Consider the following 21,516-nt stretch of genomic DNA (forward strand, 5'->3'; position numbering starts at 1 on the left):
TTGCCTCCCCGTCCCCCAAAAACCCATCTCTGCAAAGAGCTTCCCCCACTCCCCTCCCCACCACACCGCGAAGCCGCCTCACTGCGAAGCCGTCACCTACCCCTCTCTGAGATACAAATACTCAAATCTTTTCCTAGTTTCCTACATTTTGTCGTCAACCAAACACTACCCCCATAAACCCATGAATCCGCTAAAGCGGAAGAAAATAACCATCGAATTGGAAAAGGTTTCGAAGAGTGCAAAGGTCAAGTTCGGTGGTAAGATCTGAAGGGGGAGGATTGAATACAAATATTGTATCTCTAAGAAAGCAAAGAAGTAACCAAGTGAAACCCACAAATCTCAGTCCAAAAAAAATTTAAAAATCCAAATTTCTCAAGACAGGTGAAAGAAAAGAAATACTTGCATTGAAGCAATGATAAATGCCGGTTGTTCTCTGCCTTTGTCTCCACCATAAATGCACCAAAACTCTGGTGGGTGGGGAAGTGGTAAAGGGTTTGAAGCAATTAAGATTTTGCACAGGATTTTAAGGGATATTGACTGAAAAAGAAATAAAAACAACTTCAAATATTTCTGGGTCAGGTTCCGAGAGAACTGTGTGGATATAATATATGATTTGGGGGAGAAGATGCAGCAGCAGGGATGCGCTCTAGCTTTGGAAAAAACAAAAAGTATACACTAGCAACCAACAGTGTGGTGTGCGGTCTAGCCTTGTTATTGTTAAGTCGCCAGTGTGCCAGCGAAGCAACAGTAAGCCTTGCTATTGTTCCTTGAATGCTAAAAGTAAAAACACTATAATTTAAGCGAGGGTGGGAATGATAAGTATTAAATGGTACATTTTGGCAGGTAGTATGCGTCGTGAGCTTCCTAAATCCTGCCAACATTCCCCACAACAAAAAAAAAAAATCCCGAATTGAATAATGGATCTCCCAAATGGATAAGAAGAAATTGAAACGTTTGCAATTAAATTGGCGGATAATGGTTTGCTCTTGCCTTGTCAGTCTACTTTGAGATGCATTCGCAACGACCAGTCGTGTCGAAGCCTTTTCTTCTTTTTTCAAATAAAATATGAACTCCTAATATCGAGTTGGCAGCGTGGAACTCTAATCATGACCTCGTTTCATGTGACAGAAAATAATTGTACTCCACCTTTGTTGAGATTCTTGAATTTCTATATTTTTAGAGCTTTGTTATACAACCTCCATCGCACTCCATAATTTATATTTTTTTAAATTTTTAATATTTTTTTTAATATTTTTTTTTGAGTTTATTCTTTTTAAATTATTTTAAATTTTTTATTCATTATTTATATAATAAATATTTAATAAAAAAAAATTAAAAATTAAAAATAATGTGGAGTGTGGAGGTTGTATGAATAGTAGGAGGTTGAGTAGATTTTTTGATATTTTTATGGTCTTCCTGGTAATTAAGAAAATGTAATAAGGCGAGCCGTCTCCAGAACTAGATCGTATTTTGATATCAGGGTAGAGAAAAACCTTCAAGGTTTATGGAGTTTGGATCATAATTAGATTGATAATTGTTAGAGGGGTATGTACGAAAATTATCTAGTTTTGATATTTTGGATTGATGGAGAGTTAATACCATAAATTATCCTATTTTTACTGAGGTAACGCGTGATGTGTTAGCCACCCTATTTCTATTGTTGCTTCGGAATCCGTATTTAGTACTAGAGGATGCATCTTAGATCTTTTTAGAGCATTATTATTGAATTGGTCAAATTTATCTTCAAAATTTAGTTAATATCATATTTTTTTATATTTGCTTATTTCATTTAAATTCGATCTCCACATTAGATTAGCCATTCACTCTTTATATAATAATAAAATATTATTAAATTAATAATTTTTATTTAATTTATTTGTATCACATTTTATAATTCTACCAATTTAATATTAATAATAATTATATTCTAATTAAATTAATATTAAAAAAATAATATTTTCAAATGTCATTTAATGCTAATAAAAAAAATTGTGATTAAACTTAATTGGAGTGAAAAATTATTATTTTAATGTTTGGTGAATCAATCGTGGCTCTCTATATTTGGCTAATCACTATAGCAAATATTCAATTTATTTTAGAGATGGCCAATCCAAAGTAGAGTCTTTTTGGTACAAATTATCTAAATTTTAGCTAATCTCCTCATTTGGCCAAGCCAATGAGGATGCTCTTAGAAGTTCATTATCTCCAGAGACTGTCGAATCTCTCATTTACACTCAAAATTGGTTAAGGATCAAACCTGTCGACATTTAAAAAATATATACAGTCGATGAACCTTGAAGGTAAATTTGAAATTTGATATCTATCTAACTCATTTTTAATATTTTTTTAGATGATCATCTACCTTCATCTTTAACAAAGGCTGCTGTGAGTCTCTCTTTCCATTCATACTGAAAAAAATCTAGAGTAAGTGTTTTCTTCTTGCATAATCTAGAGATTGTAGCTATTTATGATGTTTAGAAAATGATTATCTTAACTTTTATTTTGTTCTATTTAGAGTTGTTAGCTCTAAATACTCAAAGCCTTATAATTAATAATGATGGAGACAGTGGTGGAGTTGAAGGAAAATGCACTTGAGTTCCATTTTCTTTGCAAGTAAGATTAAATTCTAAGCACAAATATATTTACGTCGTATTGCAGTGAACATTATAGCCTTGGCATTGACAAACCTGATTGGTGGACTTTTTGTCATTGGTCATAACGTAAGTTCTTTTTCTTATTTCTTATTTTTATTTTTTTTCCAAAATTACATTGCACGATGTGTAAATACGTATCCATTCATGCAAAATCCCGCTTTTACCATATATTTGTTTCATGAACATGTTTTTTCTTAATACTTCAACAAAGGTATGCCCTGAAATGTCACGAGATTATTCTTATTTTTTCTTTGCCCCATATAACTTCTATTTCAATTTAATTAATTTTCACCAGGGGTAATAAACAAAAAATCCTACATTTTTCAATTTTTTTGTTCAATTTTCTTAATTGATAGTTCAAAAAATATGATGTGTTATGAAAGTTGTTTATAGTTAATTAACTTTAACCTCATTGATTTAGAATTTGCATTACAACTTCTAGTTTGTACAGGTTGTAACAAATGCTCATTTTTCATATGGCGTGCAACAACATCAAATACTAGTTTTTAAGAGAGCTTGTCAAAGCCACTATCTTGTAATTGTTGGAAGAAGAGCTAATTGTTACAAATTTTTCTGATTTTTTGCAAACAATTTGTTGTATATTAGAGTTTGATTAAAACAATGTATGTGTTTTGTAATATTCTTAGCAAATTAGTTCAAATAATGTAATATGTAGTTAATTGCATATTGTATATCGCATGCATTTTACATGAAAAATATTGATTTTTTTATTTTTACATGCATTTAGTTAAAAAGTTAATTAATTGTTTACAAGCTTATGTTGTATTGAGAATATGATTTGAAATTCTAAATGGAGACAAAATATTTGAATTTCAATTAATAATAAAAATGTTTTTTAAAAATTAAAAAAAGAAATTCAGATTCAACCCAAAACACGGAATTCGAGTTTTGAAATATTCGGATTCACTCGGATTCCGGCCTAGGTATGACCTGGACCAACCCGATCCAAGTATACTCGAATTCGGATGAACACCCCTATGGACCAGAAGTATTAACAACATTATTTTTAATCTTGTACCGTACTGGTCGGTACATGTATCATATATATTTCATATCGGCCTAAATACTGGCTATACCAGTCTATATTTCGGTCTGTACCGGCTTATATTTAAGTTTTTAATTTTTTTTTTCATTTTTTCAAACTATAAATTTATTTTTTGACTCTTAATTCAGACTATGTTATTTATAATTTATATATATGTATTTATATATAATTTATTTATATATAGACTATTATTTTAGAATATGATTTATTCATATATCGACTATCTCAAAACGGTATACGAAACGATACCGATATCGAAATATTTATTTTAATATCTTAACCAATATGACATTCGGTATGGTATTCAAATCATTGATTAAAAAGAGGACGATAACAATTTTTGTTTGAAAAAAAAGTATTTTTCAATTAATAAGTGTCTCACACGTGATGGGTACGTACTATTGTTTGTAATTTGCAAAGAAGATGGAAACCCATCTGTGAAGCTTAGAGATCACGCTTTTTGTTTATTGTTTTTTGGTAAGCTACAGATCAAGGTATGCATGTGATTTGAGGGCACGCCCTTGCCTCCACTTTCTCCCGACTATAAACTACAAGCATTTACAGTCACAGGAATTAGACATTTTTTAACTCTACGCTTGTATCTCCAGTTCAGTCATGGCATCTCCAGTTCACTTCATATCTCCATCTCCACAGCTCTGCCCGATACGGAGTTGACTAGTCTTTCTGAATCCTCTCCGTAGGACGCTTGTAATTTGTGAGCCTTCATATCCATGCCAAACCCACCTTTTTCTGATCAATCACGCATTCAACGACAGCAATCAAAGCCTGTGACCGAAAGTGAAACCTTGTTGCTACCTTTGTCTTGTTTCTTGTAAATCCTTCAAGCTTGGGCTAAAAAACCTTCCCTTTAGAACTAGGCTTGTGATGGGCATCCTCCATGTGTTCTTTTGCCTTGTCCTTTTTGCTGGGATTCTATGTACGGAATCCAATTTCATCGCATACAATACTTCTCAAAGCATTGTCCCCGGAAAGCTTAATGTCCATTTGGTTCCTCACACTCACGACGATGTTGGTTGGTTGAAGACCGTTGACCAGTATTACGTTGGCTCCAACAATTCCATCCAGGTCTCTCTCTCTCTCTCTCTGGGTTTGTGGGTGTTAGAGTTGAGTGATGATACAGTGACGGACGGATTCACGGACACAGGGCCAAGGACAGGCAAAATAATTTACCACGAGCACTGTCTGTGAATCCGTCTGCCTCTCGAGCATTTTCCGTTCGAGTTTGATCTACAATAACTAAGATTTGTTGTTTTTTGGCCGCTCAGGGGGCGTGCGTTCAGAATGTATTGGATTCTATGGTGTCTGCGCTGTTGGCTGACAAGAATCGAAAGTTTATCTATGTTGAGCAGGCAAGTTTGTTGGTCCATATTTATCGTTTCCGTCGCAACAAATTTACTTGTGTCTGGTTATTGACAAGAAGGAAACTAAAATTCTAAACTTTTGTCTACTGTCTTAGTGGATGGAAACAAAACATTTTAATGGATAATGTGAGTTAAACTTTGCTGTTTCTTTTAGTTTTCTACATTTTCCCATCAAACAAACAAAGCGTCAAGGTTTTGTTGGTGGAGAATATGAAGAACGCAAAGGAGTATGGTGGACTTGCATATAGAGATAGGAGAATACGAATTGAGGACAGGAAAATTTATGAAAAGAAGACTCTTTTAATTGCCTTTCAATTATTCTCTATATCACCGATGCTCTCTTTCCTTTTCTCTTAGTTTTTTGATAGGTAAAAGGGGAAAATAACTTATAAAGAGGGGCACCCTTTTTCTCATAGTTAAAAACTGTAAAACAAGGAATTATATATCCCAGTGTCTTGAACCTGTTCATGGGTTCCCAACTTGTAATTAGATCATACCATTTGTTCATTATTGCCACCTACAGATTCGTCTTATATTGGGAAAATAGTATCTATATCACCTTTTCTCCTGCTTCATCAACTCAGGCATTTTTCCAACGATGGTGGAGAGATCAGAGTGAGACAGTCCAGGATGTGGTCAAGCGGCTGGTGAGCTCAGGTCAACTGGAGTTCATGTAATGCACAGTTCTATGTTAAATATAAGTCATATAGTGTTTTTTTTTTCCCATAAATTTCTTTGGGGTTAGGAATTGAATCATTCTTTTATGTTTCTGGGGTCAATTGAATGAGACATTGACAGTGTCACATATTTCAAAAGTTTTGTTATTGATTCTTTTTCTTTTCTCACTGTTGTAGAAATGGGGGTATGTGCATGCATGATGAGGCAGCAACACATTACATTGACATGATTGATCAGACAACCCTTGGGCATCGGTTTATCAAAAAGGAGTTTGGGGTTGTTCCAAGAATTGGTTGGCAAATAGATCCCTTTGGACATTCTGCAGTACAGGCATATTTGTTGGGAGCAGAAGTAATCATCTCCATATACTTAGTTACTTTGCTTATAATATTTTCATTCTGCTTCAAACAATAGATAATATGGAAACTCATAATTAATCAAGAGCCGTTTGATGCCCCGCATTGGTCAATATCTGCTATTTGTGTAGGTTGGATTCGACTCACTTTTCTTTGGTCGAATAGATTACCAAGACAGAGCTAAGCGCAAAAATGAGAAAAGTCTTGAAGTTGTCTGGCAGGGTTCCAAGAGCCTTGGTTCATCTGCTCAGGTGAGGAGCAAGTTTTCTTTCCCTTCTACTTTTTGGGTTCTCCTCAGCAGTTTTACAATTTCACTCAAGCGGATAATTGGAACTAATATTTTTTACTATGCATTCAATGAATTTAGTCTTGTTTCTATCTTTCCTTTGCCTTTTTCCTGAATTTTTGTTAGTCTCCTAAATTCTGCAGATTTTTGCCGGCGCATTCCCTGAAAATTATGAGCCCCCACCTGGTGGTTTCTACTTTGAAGTTAACGATGCTTCCCCTATAGTTCAAGTAAAAATTATGAAAATCTTGTTAATTTGTCATCAGCATTTGAATATCTACTTTGCTTGCAAAGTTAAATTTCATTACATCTTTCAATGAAGGATGACATTAACTTGTTCGACTACAATGTTCAAGACCGAGTAAATGACTTTGTTGCTGCTGCAGTTTCACAGGTAAATGGGCAAATCTCTTCACCCTACATACAAGGGATTATTTTGTCTGATTTCTCATTTTGTCACTCCTTTAAGCTTTTCTTATTTGTATCTCTTTTCCTCCATGGTGAGGCATTCTTTGTCATTTAAGTTAGCCTGTTTGGATAGTGAGTTGAGATGAAAGTTGAATAAAAATATTATAAAGTTAAAATATTGTTAGAATATAATTTTTTAATATTATTTTTGTTTTGAGATTTGAAAAAGTTGAATTGTTTATTGTATTTTGTTTGAAAGTTTGGAAAAGTTGTAATGATTAAATGAGATGAGTTGAAATGATTTTTGAAAGAGAAAAGCTTCAAACCGGTTAGGGTGTAAATTAGAAGTTTACACCATTTAATGGAAAGAGAACACGTAAGCTTTTTATTTTGTTTACTGTGAGTGCGACTGTAGACTATTACCCTCGTTCTGTCTCATTCTCCACAATCCTCTTTGCATTTAGGTTGTTTTCTTCCTTTTTGGTTTCCTTTCACTCACTCACTCTCTCTCTCTCTCGTCTCCAGCCCATCTAGTGAATCTTCATTCTCTCTCCAGTTGATGTAATTGGTTCATGAATCTACATATATATCTCATCAAACCAAGGCTGTCAAGTCCATAAAAAAGCTTCTCAAGTGAGACAAAATTATTAATTCTGGACACATTAATTCATCTCTGTAAAATCTTAAATTGTTGGTGCTTTCAATGAAGTCAAGCTCCATTATTCAGAAATAATTAGTTGTTAGGCGACATGGGTCCCCGTGAATTTTAGTCTAAATGAACACATACTTATTCTTAACCCTTTTTTAGTTCACATTTTTTTAATATATATGCACAAAGATGTGCTCCATGGGCATAGGTTGCAGCATCTGGCAGCCATGGCTAGGCTCAATGCATGTACCTATGATTCAGTGAAGGCTGCGAGGGAGATTGATTGACGGTTGAGGTTCCTCACTTCGGCCTGAGTAGAGTGAGAGAGAGAGAGATGGGGGCCGAGAATCAGGGTCGAAAATCAGACAATCGGGTTCGGAGGAGGGAGAGAGAGAGAGAGAGAGAGAGAGAGGGTGGGTGGGGGGTGAAATAGGGTACAGAGGAGAGGGGAGGAACACGGGAATCAGGAGAGGAGAGAAACCAACAACTAAGTCCATGTTTTCCCTACAACCAAGTATATTTTTACATTTTCTAAAATTCATACGTGTCAAACTATGATTGGATGGTGTAAAACTCTATTTTTCACCTAATCCTGCTCCTAGCCGCTCCCTTCCTGAAAACAAACAAGGCCTTAGCCTCTTTCTGAAATTATCGTCTCTAGGGCAAATCATTCACTTTGTTCTATATAGTTTCTGCTTGTGTATCTTACTGATGAAAGAAACAAAGTTTCTGTATGTCCATCTTATTTATGTGTATATGTATGTATAAAAGTTTCTGTATGTGTATCCATGTTAAACTGGAGCATTGCGACAGATTTTTCTTGAAGCTATTAGGCTTTCCAACCTTGAATCCCTGCACAAAAGTGGCACCATAATTTGGGCTTGCCAAGTTTTAGTGTTCCATTAGATTTTCTGGAAAAGCAAAATCTACAATAGTTCAGAAGTATCTGTACGAGTTACAGCTACTTTAGGTTCTGTTACTTATCAAAACAAGAGAAGTTACATCTATTTTAGGAGATGTCACTTATGCATCAACATGACAACTAACCTTGGCCAAAGCAATGTCGCAAGTTCTTAAAAATATATGAAGAATTTCATTCTCTTGAACTTGAATAAGATCTATCTTTGATTGACTTGTCCAATTGAGCCCTGAAAATAATTCTCATTCTCCTTTCATGAGGGGCCTCTATTAGTTGCTGATAGCAATTGTTTCTTTCTCAGGCTAATATAACTCGAACAAATCATATAATGTGGACAATGGGGACAGATTTTAAGTATCAGTATGCGCATACATGGTTCCGGCAGATGGACAAACTCATTCATTATGTCAACAAGGTGACCTATCATTAAAACTGCAAATATTGGTTAAGTGAGAATCTTGCAGTATTATGCCTGTCTCATGGTTTTGCAGGAAAGCAAATTATACTTATAAAAAAAAAAAGGTTTTGCAGGAAAGCAAATTAGATGATTAGATGAGTCACTCCCTTTATTGTATACTATATTTCATATAGAGGATGCGGGTAATCATTTGTTGAAATAATCTTAAGAATCTGCTAGAATGCATGGATGCATTAAGGAAACATTGTTTCGTCTTTTGGTTGTGAAATTCAAACATCATTCAGGTTGAATCTGAAGAACAAATGATAGAAGACATGCTACCTAATATTGTAATGCTTATACTGCTTATTTTGATATTTAGAATTTATGTATGTATCATTGTGTACCCAATGTTGCTTAGTATTATATCTTTTTTTTTTTTTTATCAGAAAATAAGAATTTTGTTGAAAATAGGCGTAGCCAAGTACACTGGACATATACAAGAGCCACACCTAGGCATGACTGTCTAGAGGTACAAGAAAATCAATGTTGCTCAGTATTTTTTTTTTTTATGTTGGGAAACCTCTCCAAGGCAAGGCTATTCGGACCCAACCTTGTAGAGTAAACTCCGGTCCCGTGCACCGCACCGTCAGAAGTTTCCCTACACAGAACTGGTTAAATCGCTGGCTTTTCACTAGGATGTGTGGCCCCAAAAGATTGTTTGCACCCATGAGGTGTTGAACCTTGGACATTGAAGGGAATGATACCCCAAGACCAAGGCCTTCACCACTTGGGCCAACCCTTTGGGGTTATGTTGCTCAGTATTATATCAACCTTCCAACATGTTAGCATTGCTAAAATGTAGGATATGATCCTCAAAACTATGTTAGAATTTGCATTGCATGTGTTCCATTTCTTTTAAGCGTGATTATTTAGGTTTGGCCACTTGGGTTTAACATCAGTTAAAACTTTTTAATCATGCTGAATGAGTTTACATTTCCCTCTCAGAATACATGTTTTTCAAAGATAAGTAGCTCATTATTTAAGATTCTTCTTTTTATATTGTGAGACCAACTGCTTCTAATTGGTACAGTCGTAATACCTTTTAGGATGGCCGCGTCAATGCTCTGTACTCTACACCATCCATTTATACTGATGCAAAATATGCTAGAGATGAATCCTGGCCAATCAAGACTGAAGACTTCTTCCCGTGAGTTTAATGTTTGGATGTCGTATAAATTATTTGCTTGCTGTTTCATGCCAACATTTTCTTAAGCATCTACCATACCAGTTATGCAGATCGTGCAAATGCATACTGGACAGGATACTTTACCAGTAGGCCAGCTCTCAAGCGCTATGTCAGATTAATGAGTGGCTATTATTTGGTATCATTTATCCGACTTTCAGTTTGTATCATGAATAAATGGTTACAGTCTAATGACAGTTTTAGAGTTTGGCATTTCTTTCTCTATTGAATTATTAGGCAGCAAGGCAACTGGAGTTTTTCAAAGGGAGGAGTAATTATGGGCCCAACACAGACTCACTTGCAGATGCTTTAGCAATTGCTCAGCATCATGATGCAGTTACTGGTACTGAAAAGCAGCATGTGGCTAATGATTATGCAAAACGTTTGTCAATAGGATACACGAAGGTGTGAATTTGGCTTTACACTTTAAAGCGTTTTTTCTCAATGTTGTTCTCTCCATTTTGGCCAAGGATCACTCTCACTTTGTCATTATCTTTGTGCAGGCTGAGGAATTAGTTGCATCTTCACTTGCTTGCTTGGCTCAGTCTGCATCAGATACTGGATGTGGGAACCCAACCATGAAGCTTCAACAGGTATAACATAATGAGCCATAAGCTCATGAGCTTTTTTACTCTATTGCTTGAATATCTGATTTTATCATGGCATTTGTACAGCCATTTGTAATATCTAGATTTACCCTTAAGCTCTGGTTGACCGTATATTTGACCTCTTGATTCTTGAGCACATTACAAGTTTTTCTCTTGTTAATGCTATACTTTTTGGATGAAATTTCTAATTTGCATGCATCACATCTAAGGGATGGTAATGTTATTCACGGATATTTAATTACTGGCATTCATGTCAAGTTTGACCCTACAAAAAATTTCTTTTAAAAAAATGAAAATGCTAAAATTGATTTTGACCTGTGACTTTTCTTTGTTCTCTTCTCTACTCCCCCTTAATTTTATTTTCTTGTTTTTTTAGTGCCCACTTCTGAATATAAGTTACTGTCCGGCATCAGAAGCTGATCTGTCTCAAGGACAGAATTTGGTAATGAAAATATTCTTTCTCCTTGCAATGATTGTGGCATTTTCTATTCCATTTTGATACATACCATCTTATCATTTCTCTCATTTTTGTAGATAGTCTTGGCCTACAATGCTCTTGGATGGAAGAGAGATGATGTAGTTCAAATCCCGGTGAGTACTTCTATTATTGTAACTGTGCCTAATGTCTTGAAATTTAATGTCGTTCCTCACTAATTGGATGACTTCATAACATAGCTTTTAAGGCGCTCATTTCTTTTCTTTACACGCGGGACCCACAATCTCTTTCAACTGCTCATAAATACATCTAAACTCATCTTAACATTCAAACACATTTAAACTTATCTTAACATTCAAACACATTTAAACTCATCTTAGGTGGACCCCACATAACCCACTCCACCATCTTAACTCACTACTATTCATAAATAATTCAACCAGCTCAACTCAGCTTAACATCCAAACGCAGCCTAATGAAACCATCAAGCTCTTCCCACAACAAGCTTCTGCTACTGTCCACAAGAGGGCTATAAATACCAACAAAATCCCATTGAAAACCGTCATCTACATTTCTAAAATGACAGGCTACTGAAAACTCCCCTATACATTCCTCCAAAATCTCCACCATCCTCCTATTCCACATCACCAACACACCACTCGATGCCCCATTTGAAGCAAGAAAAACCCACTTCACGTATGAACAACCCCACAAGCTAATGATAAGAATTCTATCCACCCTACACAACTTAATTTCCTGCAAACAAACTATATTAGCCTTCCATACTCTTAACAAGTTCTTAATATGAGAACGTTTGTTAAGATCATTCAGCCTCTGAACATTCCAAGATAGAATGTTTGGCTTCATAACATCAGCTTGGTCCCCCTACCCCTTGGATCTATCATGACTGACACTTCCTTCATTTTGAGTCATAATTGACAGAACGTGTTAATCTCCTTAAGTCCATATCACGTTTTGAAGCTGATTTTGTAGCCAAAAAGTGATTCGACTCAATAGCAATAAGCAAAGTCCGAAATTGCCCTTCAAAACCTTCACAAGAAATACCCACACAGTCTTGTATTTCTTTTAGTTTTTTATAACCCATGATGAAGATTAAGACCCAAATCAGCATGAGGGGGCAACATTCCTGCGACATTAACACCTCTCCCTGCTTAAGACCTTCTTCCCTACTCTTACAACACAACTCACCACCCCATCAACACCCATCTGTAACGGAAAATTAAAATGAACTCCAATAGAATCAGACGATTGGACATCTAAAAAATATCTAGAGACCTCTGGTGAAATATTTTGTGAAGACACTGGCACCAGAACAGGGATTGGCAACACCCCAGAAGACATTAATAGCAATGGCCGCGACGTCTAAAATCCATAGCACAACCAACATGCACTACAATAGTTTTAGCATTCATTAGAGGCTCAAAAGGAGTTGACGATGTGTCCCATCATAGATCCACCCCATAGGGAAAGTCAGACGACGCTGGCGCTGAGTTCTGCAGTGGATCCGCCACTTGTGGAGGCTCAGACGACTCCGAAGAGGAGTTCTGCAGCAGATCTGCCACTTTGAGAGGCTCAGACAACATTGACAACGAGTTCTATAGCAAATCCGCCACTTGTGGAGGCTCAGATGACACTGATGATGAATTCTGCAACAAATCCGCCACTTGGAGAGGCCTAGGCCACGTCGGCGCTGACAACACAGTTTGAGTCAAGGTTCCTTGCCCAATGGACCCACGGACGACTTAGCCCGCCATGCTAAACTGGGTTGGGCCTTATTCAAAACTGGCCCAGCCTTTTACTTTCCTTTAAGTGAAAGCCCACCCTCCTTTCTATTAGGGCCATCCATATGTAAAAGCCCAGGGGCCTTCTTATCATCAGCCTAGGGCTTTCATACTAAATCCCCCCACCTCACGGCCCACCTCCCCATCCAATCCCAGCTCCTTATCCAACTTTAGCATAACAATATTCATCTTATTTTTTAACTTCATTAATTCCCTCCACAGTGACACCAACGACTCTTCGTCTTATCAACCCTGCATGCCACCCTTGGGAGCCACCTCGTCTCTGTTCGTCCCACACGGTAGACCATTAACAACATCAGGCATGCCGGCACTCCCCTCTGCCTCCCCCTCCCGACAACTTTATGCCCAACCGTCCCTTGACAAGCAATGGGATTTTGAGTTACATGAACACGTGCCGGACGCACTAGAACATCCTTGAAGGATTCCATGCCCCTGACCGTCGCCTCCCTCTGAACGGTTTCTTCCATATCTCCCTTTGTCGAACTACAGGGTTACCAAACACCATAGCTTTACCTCTGTTTTCCTCTGAGTTGTAGGCTTCACGCAAGGCACTAGAAAAATTCCGCCATCCTATTCCATTCTCACCCTCTAGAATGATGATGAAGCCCCTTCTACCCCCTCCCAAATACTCCGCAACCACCACAAACCGACCATAATAGTTCAAACACCTCTGTGCCACAAGTGCTCGAGAGCTATCTCTAATCGTTTTGTAAAACTCCTTGCCATTCCCATCAACTATACAAGCCTCTATCGTCGCTATCAACCACTTCACAAACTCCCCACTTAGAGAAATGAACTTACTAACTTTCCTGCTCCTCTCCAAGATTCTAATGGACCTACCATCCTCTCTAGATAAAATAAATACTTTAGAATCCACCAACAACCTCTTCATAAAACCCATTGAAATAATAGCAAGAAAATAATTTCCAACGAGAAAGATTGTCACTTAGATAGGAGATGAGTGGGGAAGAAGGTCATTTGCGACTCACAGGAGGGAGAACCCTGCAAAGAGAACTACCTATAGATGAATAACTCGAACATAAACATTTCCCCTAAAAGTGTTATACACGTGAATGCCCCCTTGTATATGTATGAACCACTTCCAATTTGGACCATTTGAAATCAAGGTTAGTAATTGATGACTTGATTGCTATCATAAATAATGGAAAATGTAGAAAAAATAAATATTAAAATCTCTATCTCACTCCCTCTTCATGGATGTGTTTTTCTAGATGTAAAATGAAAGGCCTTGTTATGTAGTGGGTTATAGAAATTTTTGACAACAAAAAATTCTACGCTTTCTCTCCGTACATTTTTTCCTTTCGTAAACTCGTTCCAATGGTGATCATGGGCGTTTGATTATGCGTGTTTTTTGTACGGGGAGGAAAATGGGTTGTTCAAAAGCCAGTGTTATAGAATCAAAGTCATTTGAGGTGTCAAGGGATGGCCATAGGGTGCTCCTTACTGAAAGAGGGAGGAAGTTTGTGAAAGAGGGAGGAAGTTTGTGAAAAATATGAGTTTGGAGTTAGCCATGACATGCTGATTCACCAAAGCTCTGGAGGACTGCTTGAAGGGTGGGAGAAAAGAGTTCTATACAGCACATCAGGAAGGTGATAGGGGGTACATAGTACAGAGGTGCTCAAACTTCCAAGATGCATTCATGGTACTGGTGGAATATGGAGGGGTGGTCGCCGAAATTGCGTGTTTATACCTGAAGACAGGGATGGAGGAAGCTGGCGGAGGTTTTGAGGGAGGCTGGACGAGAAGGTTGCTCTGTTGGTTTGGTACCGCCAGTGACGACGGTAGCTCTGCTTAACTCTTCTTCCTGGTCATACATGGAGGCTCTCCAACAACCAAGGGCTTTGGACCTATCTCGTCAACCTATTAGGCTGGATGTCAAGTCTGACACTTTGGCTCGATTGAGAGGGACTGCACTGCTGCAACGGTCAGGAAGCACCGCCCTTTTTGTAGGGGTCCAGAGACTTGAGGGGGGTGGCAGAGGAGATGTCGGTCCAAACAAGGAAATGGTCATGCGGGCGATGAAGGAGATGAAGAGCCAACTGGATGAATTACAACTTAATGTAAGTTGGTTAATACGATGTGTTGAGGAGGAAAAAAGGGTAGGGTGAGCTTGGGTCTTAACGATGGGCCAATGAAAGTAATAATAGGAGAATAGTCCAAGTGGGTAAGCAGAGTGGGCCGTCTGTGGGTAGTAAAGGAAAAGAAAAAATTCTGCTGGGCCCTGATGCTGGGATTCAACCTTTGGGCAGGCAGAACTAACAACTGCTGGGGCCTGTTTGGAGGAGACATAACCCGAATGCCGTAGTGCCATCAACGGATGGGTTTCAACCACCATCGCCGGTGAAGAGCCAGGGGGCCATAGTGAAGGTTGCTGAACCATCAATGGGGGCCATGCAGCAAGAGATGGCACTCAGAGCAATCTCCGACGTGCCGGGCTATGGAAGTTACCACTTCTCGAGCTCTGATTTCTTTTGACATGCCGGATCGAGCATAGAATAGGCCGAGGGAGGATGTCGATGCTTCGACTGCATCCCCACTGTCATCTAGACAACTAGCGGTCGGAATCCCAACAGAGGGGGTCTCGAGAGTTGAAGCCTCTCCCATTTCCTTGGTCGGCCTGTGATGGATGGGTTCCTAGAAAACACACGAGAAAATGATATAGTGGGCTCTCAAGGCAATCTGGTGGTGATGGTGATGATCGACAGTGCAAGTTTGACCAGCGAGGAATCCACTCAAGGCCACGCTTTAGACTCGAATATGAGGGACTCAGACTCGAAGTTGCTATGGGCTATTTGCAGTGGCGGAACCAGGAACTTATATAAGGGGGGCCAACTTTTCTATTGTGTGACACATTTATATAAAATAAAAAGAAACTGAAAAATCATAAAAATATAACTATATATAAAATTAGATCTCAATAATTTGTTACATATACATAGAAATAAAATTCTAAAAAGCATAACTTAATATATGTTTCAAATTTCTGACGATAATGTTTCATAGAATAATATTAATCCATTATTATTTTTATAATGAAATATTTAGAACTTATTTTCTTCATAGAAACTATCAAGTGATCTTCTAAAAGGTCATCTTTCATTCTGGTATCTAAGCTAGTTTATCAAGTTTCATGCAAAAGCTATATATTTTCGTGTCACATTAAGCATATAATGCTATAATTGAGACCTTAAATAATTTTTTTTTTTACTTAATGAGGTCTAGAGGTTAAAACCTCTCAACTATTTTTCATGTAAATCATCAACCTTAAATAATATTTCTTGTATTTTCATTTTGGATTCCATATTAAGAAGTCTAATATTGTATAACAAAAAAACTTGGAGATCCATATTAATAAGTTTATTATTTTTCCTAAACTTAGTTTTAATTTAATTTTGGTGAGGCCACATCCTTGAAAATAAATAATATATAGAAATTATATAAAATTTTTGAACTATAGGAAAAAAATTGAAGAAAGACATTTTTAGGTATATTGAAATTTTCAAAAATTTTAAAGAACATATGGGGATTGTAAATTTTTTTTGGGGGGCCATTTGCTATATTTATAGAATTATAAATAAAATATAGAATATATTTTGAATTTTTTTTAAACTTTGGGGGGGGGGGGGGGCGGCAATTTGTGACAGTGAGTGCTTTATTTTTTTTTTGGGGGGGCGGGTTTACTGAACCAACCTCTTTATGCACACTCCTCCTTAGTCCTAACCCAGAAAGCCTTATCTTGGAGTGAGTGTTCAAGAAGGTAGAGGAGATACAAGCTTGTATTGAGATTTCTTGTGTAGGCTTTGAAGAATAGTTTAGGGCCCTTCTTATAGCCATTGAAGATGGTCGAGCAAAGTTAGCTGCAAAGCGAGATAGAGAACTCAAAAGGCTCATATGTACCATTAATTATGAAGTGAAGGAGAGGAGTGGTGGAAGGGATAGATTGAAAGGGAGGGGCACTCATTGTACTCATGAAACCTAAGATCCTTTCTTGGCATGTGCGGGGGCTTGATGATCGAATGAATGCCTTCGCATAAAATCCTTATTGCGGACATGGAAAGTTGATGTGGTGTGTCTTCAAGAAACAAAATTGCGAGTCATCGATAGAAGAATCATCTGTAGTTTGTGGGGGTGTTCGTATGTGGGTTGGTCATACTTGGCCTCTTTGGGAGCTTCGGGCGGCGTTCTTTTAATGTGGGATAAAAGAGTGGTGGAGGTGGTAAATGAGTGTGTTGGAAACTTCTCGATTGCTAGTTTATTTAAAATTTTTTTCGATGGATGAGAATGGGCTTATGTAGGCACATATAGGTGTAATATGGATAGAGATAGGAGAAGGCTATGGGAGGAGGATTGGCGGGTTTATATTATTTATGGGATGTGTCATGGTGTATTGATGGGGATTTCAATATTACTCGCTTTCCCAGTGAGTGATTGGGGAATTATTGCAACTCCTCGGCCATGGAGGAGTTCTCTGAATTCATCTTTGAGTTGGACCTTATGGATTGCCCCGTTGTCGGGGGTGCGTTCACGTGGTCAAATAGCCGGGGTTGGTCGAGATTGGATATGTTTCTTGTCTCTCCTTCGTGGGAGGCCCACTTTCCAGAGTTGTGTCAGAAGTGGTTGTCTCGAGTTTGCTCGGATCATTTTCCTATTTTGTTAGACTGTGAAGGTATTCATGGGGGACGCCGGTAGTTCAAGTTTGAAAATATGTGGTTAGCAGTTGATGGTTTTGTAAAGAATGTGCATTCTTGGTGGTCTTCCTACCAGTTCTCAGGCACTCCCAATTTCATTCTTGTAGGTAAGCTAAAGGATTTGAAGCAAGATCTAAAGAAGTGAAACTTGGAAGTTTTTGATAGCATTGACAACCAGAAGACTACCCTTATGGAGGAGTTATAGGAGTTAAAGGGGAGGGAATTGATGGGAGACACTTCGGAGAAGGAGTTATTGAGGAAGAGATTGGTTGTGACTGAACTGAAGATGGTGTTGTTGATGGAGGAGACTTCGTGACGACAAAAATTCAGGGCCCTTTGGCTAAAAGAAGGTGATAAATGCACAAATTTTTTTCATAAAGTGGCTAATTCACATAGGCGCAACAATGCTATTGAGACACTTTACTTAGGTACTCAAATGCTCTCTTCCCCCTTTGAATTAGAAAATGATATTGTGCATTATTATGAGAACCTCCTCACAGAACCGGCCTGTTGGAGGCCGAAGTTAGATGATTTGTTGTTTGAGTCTATTGATTCGCAGAATGCGAGGTGGTTATAAAGACCTTTTGACGAAGACGAGATTTATAAGTTCATTTGTGGCATGGCCAAAGATAAAGCATGGGGTCTAGATGGCTTTTCGATGGAATTCTTTTAAGCTTGTTGGGATATTGTGAAGTGTCATGTTATGCAGGTTTTCCTTGAATTTTACTCTTTCAGGAAGTTTGAGAAATGCCTCAATGTGACGTTCATTACTCTTATACCGAAGAAACAAGGGGCTACGACAGTTGAGGACCTCTACCCTATAAGCCTTGAGTGGAGTATACAAGATCATTTCGAAGTTTCTTGCTAATCGGCTTAGCCCGGTGTTGGAACAAATTATTTCTAAGCCTCAAAATGCATTTGTTCGGGGGAGAAAAATCCTTGATTCGGTTCTCATTGCCAATGAGTGCTTGGATCATAGGTTGTGGGAGGGAGCTCCATGTATTTTATGCAAGCTTGACATGGAAAAGGCATATGATCATATAAATTGGAAATTTCTATTATACTTGCTTGGGAGGTGTGGCTTTGGTGATAAGTGGATTTCATGGATTCGACATTGTGTCTCTACCGCTCGCTTCTCGATGCTAGTTAATGGCACCCCAGCTGGATTTTTTAACAGTTGTCGTGGATTGAGGCGAGGGGATCCGTTGTCTCCTCCTCTCTTTGTTATTGTTATGGAGGTACTTGGATGAAAGGTGAAGGCTGCTGTTGGAGGAGGTTTTCTATCCGGGTTTTCGGTGGGTAATGGTAGTAATGGCTCTATCATAATCTCACATCTATTATTTGCATATAGTACCCTCCTTTTTTATGAAGCAGATCATGGCCAGATTCTAACTTTACGTGCACTTTTGTTATGTTTCGAAGCTGCGTCAGGGTTTAAGGGGAACCTTGGTAAGTCCGAGATGGTTGCGGTGGGCTTGGTGCCCAGTATCAACAGCCTGGCGAGTCTTCTGGATTGTAAATTGTCTTGTTTGCCTATGAAATATTTAGGCCTCCCGTTAGGGGCGACTTTGAAGGCTAGAGCTATGTGGGATGGGGTTGTGGAGAGAGTAGAGAAAAGGCTAGCCAGTTGGAAACGGTTGAATTTATCGAAAGGGGGTCGACTCACATTGATTAAGAGCACGTTAACTAACCTCCCCACCTATTTCTTATCTCTATTTCCTTTGCCTACAATGGTGGCGAATAGGATTGAGAAATTATTTCGGGTTTTTTTGTCTTTTTTGGTTGGGGGGAGTGGGGAAGGAAACAAAATTTCATCTTGTTAATTGGAATAAAGTTTGTTCCCCAATTACTAATGGTGGCCTGAGAGTATGGTGTTCCAACGAAGTGGGGTTGGGGGGGGGTATGGTATGGCGTGGGCATATCTCCATGACATCCCCCCTCAAATTGATGCTGGTAGATCAAAAGGCATCAATTTGTCAACCAAGAACTAATGCTGGTGCCGAGAAAGAGCTTTAATGAATATGTCTGCAGTTTGATGTTCGATAGAAATGTGAGGAAGTGTAATCACATGTCTGTCAAAGGATTCACATATGGAATGACAATCGATTTCGATATATTTCGTACGCTCATGAAAGACAGGATTAACAGTGATTTGAATAGCACTGGTATTATTAGCATGAAGAGGAGTGGACTGAAGTTGAGGAAAACCAAGTTCACCCAATAACCCATGTAGCCTTGTGATCTCAGAGCAGGCGGAAGACATTGCTCGATACTCAGACTCAGTGGAGGACTTGGAAACTCTGTCTTGCTTCTTACTCTTCCAAGAAATGAGTGCATTGCCTAAAAACATGCACCAACCAGTAACAAAGCGACGAGTATCCGCACATCCGGCCCAATCAGCGTCACTATACCCCACCAATTGTAAGGAAGATTCCATAGGACAAAACAACCCGCGTGTAGAGGTGCCCTTCAGATGTCGGATAATGCGGCTGACAGCAACTAAGTGAAGGTGTTGGGGGGCCTGCATAAATTGACTGACCTGCTGCACAACAAAAGAAATGTCAGGACGAGTAATCGTCAAGTAGTTCAAACTCCCAACGAGTTGTCGGTACAAGGATGGATCTGATAGGAGCTTGCCTTCCTTCTGACGAAGCTTAAGATTTACCTCCAAGGGAGTAAGAACATGATTACCCGATTGGAGACCAGCCAATAAAATCACTTCCTTTCCATAGGGATTGCTTTCATTATATAGAAGGGAATTTACAAGGTAAGTATCTATACAAGGTAAGTATTTACACGATTACGTGTGTATCTAGCTAGAAAGGAAAGTATCGAACTAGAAAGGAAAATGTTACTAAAATACAATAATCATATCAAATCATATCTCCGTGACAGGCATGATGTTTGGTGTGGAGATCGCGCTCTTGATAGGGTATTTCCAGCTCTCTATCGTATTGCAGCTAACAGGGAGGCTACTGTGGTGATTTGCGGGTATTTTCCCATGGTTCTCACCAATGAAATGTCCTATTTAATAAGGATATTCATGATTGCGAATTGTACACCATTTCAGAATTTTTCAGGTTGATATACTCCTTGGGAAACACTACGGCACAAGGGGATAGGATGCAATGGAGATCCAATGGTAGCAAGAAGTGTACAGTTAGGGCGTATTATAAAATATTGGCATCACAAAGTAGGGTTCCCTTCCCTTGGAAGAATATTTGGAGGTCTCATGTGCCTTCTAAAGTAGTTTTCGTTGTATGGACTGCTGCTCTTGAGAGGGTCTTGACCACGGACAATTTGAGGAAGAGGGGGCTCATTGTGATGGATTAGTGCTATTTGTGTAAAAAACAGGGAGAATCGGTGGATCATTTATTATTGTATTGTGAGATGACAAGGGTGCTGTGGAATGAGATCTTTAGAAGAGTTGATGTCGCTTGGGTAATGCCATTGAGGGTGGTTGATCTATTGGCTTGTTGGAAGGAGATTCAAGGCTGTCCTCAAGTGGCGGCAATGTGGAAGATGATTCCGTTGTACACTATGTGGTGTATTTGGTCGGAAAAGAATGAGCGGTGCTTTGAAGATTGGGAGCGCACAATGGTGGGGCTTCAGAATTTTTTTGTACACACTTTATTGCTTTGGTTTCTAGCCATTGTGCTGAATGGAAACAATGCTCACGATTTCCTGTCTTTAATATATCGATCCTAGAATGTATTTATGTGTTCTTTTGTATACTTCTTGTGTATAAGAGCTATGCCTATATCATTTGTATCAATAAAATTTACCTCTTATAAAAAAAAATAAAAAATGAAAGGCCTTGTTTAGAATATTCCATTGATGACAATAGTTCTCAGTTGTGTGTCTGTGTGTGCATTCCATTTGTCTTTTGGCCGTTTCTA

At 38.3% G+C, this 21,516-nt stretch overlaps 1 protein-coding gene across 4 annotated transcripts in view; it reads left to right on the plus strand.

Moving 5' to 3' along the window:
• Nucleotides 1-4,198: 4,198 nt before the first annotated feature.
• Nucleotides 4,199-21,516, plus strand: part of LOC109001290 (probable alpha-mannosidase At5g13980) — a 45,767-nt gene continuing 28,449 nt past the window's right edge. For 2 of the 4 annotated variants that reach the window (XM_018978510.2, XM_018978509.2), the window contains exons 1-14: nucleotides 4,200-4,806; nucleotides 5,007-5,090; nucleotides 5,687-5,775; nucleotides 5,957-6,131; nucleotides 6,268-6,387; nucleotides 6,566-6,652; nucleotides 6,745-6,816; nucleotides 8,700-8,813; nucleotides 9,905-10,005; nucleotides 10,087-10,180; nucleotides 10,279-10,446; nucleotides 10,545-10,634; nucleotides 11,026-11,091; nucleotides 11,184-11,240. In XM_018978510.2, coding sequence (XP_018834055.1) covers nucleotides 4,606-4,806; nucleotides 5,007-5,090; nucleotides 5,687-5,775; nucleotides 5,957-6,131; nucleotides 6,268-6,387; nucleotides 6,566-6,652; nucleotides 6,745-6,816; nucleotides 8,700-8,813; nucleotides 9,905-10,005; nucleotides 10,087-10,180; nucleotides 10,279-10,446; nucleotides 10,545-10,634; nucleotides 11,026-11,091; nucleotides 11,184-11,240 — 1,518 coding nt within the window. In that variant the 5' untranslated portion in view covers nucleotides 4,200-4,605. Of the gene's footprint in view, nucleotides 4,807-5,006; nucleotides 5,091-5,686; nucleotides 5,776-5,956; nucleotides 6,132-6,267; nucleotides 6,388-6,565; nucleotides 6,653-6,744; nucleotides 6,817-8,699; nucleotides 8,814-9,904; nucleotides 10,006-10,086; nucleotides 10,181-10,278; nucleotides 10,447-10,544; nucleotides 10,635-11,025; nucleotides 11,092-11,183; nucleotides 11,241-21,516 lie in introns of all 4 variants that reach the window. The other 2 variants (XM_018978508.2, XM_018978511.2) reach the window with 2 other exon arrangements.

This window comes from Juglans regia, chromosome 1 (assembly GCF_001411555.2).
Source record: "Juglans regia cultivar Chandler chromosome 1, Walnut 2.0, whole genome shotgun sequence".
In the NCBI taxonomy this organism is placed as follows: domain Eukaryota; kingdom Viridiplantae; phylum Streptophyta; class Magnoliopsida; order Fagales; family Juglandaceae; genus Juglans; species Juglans regia.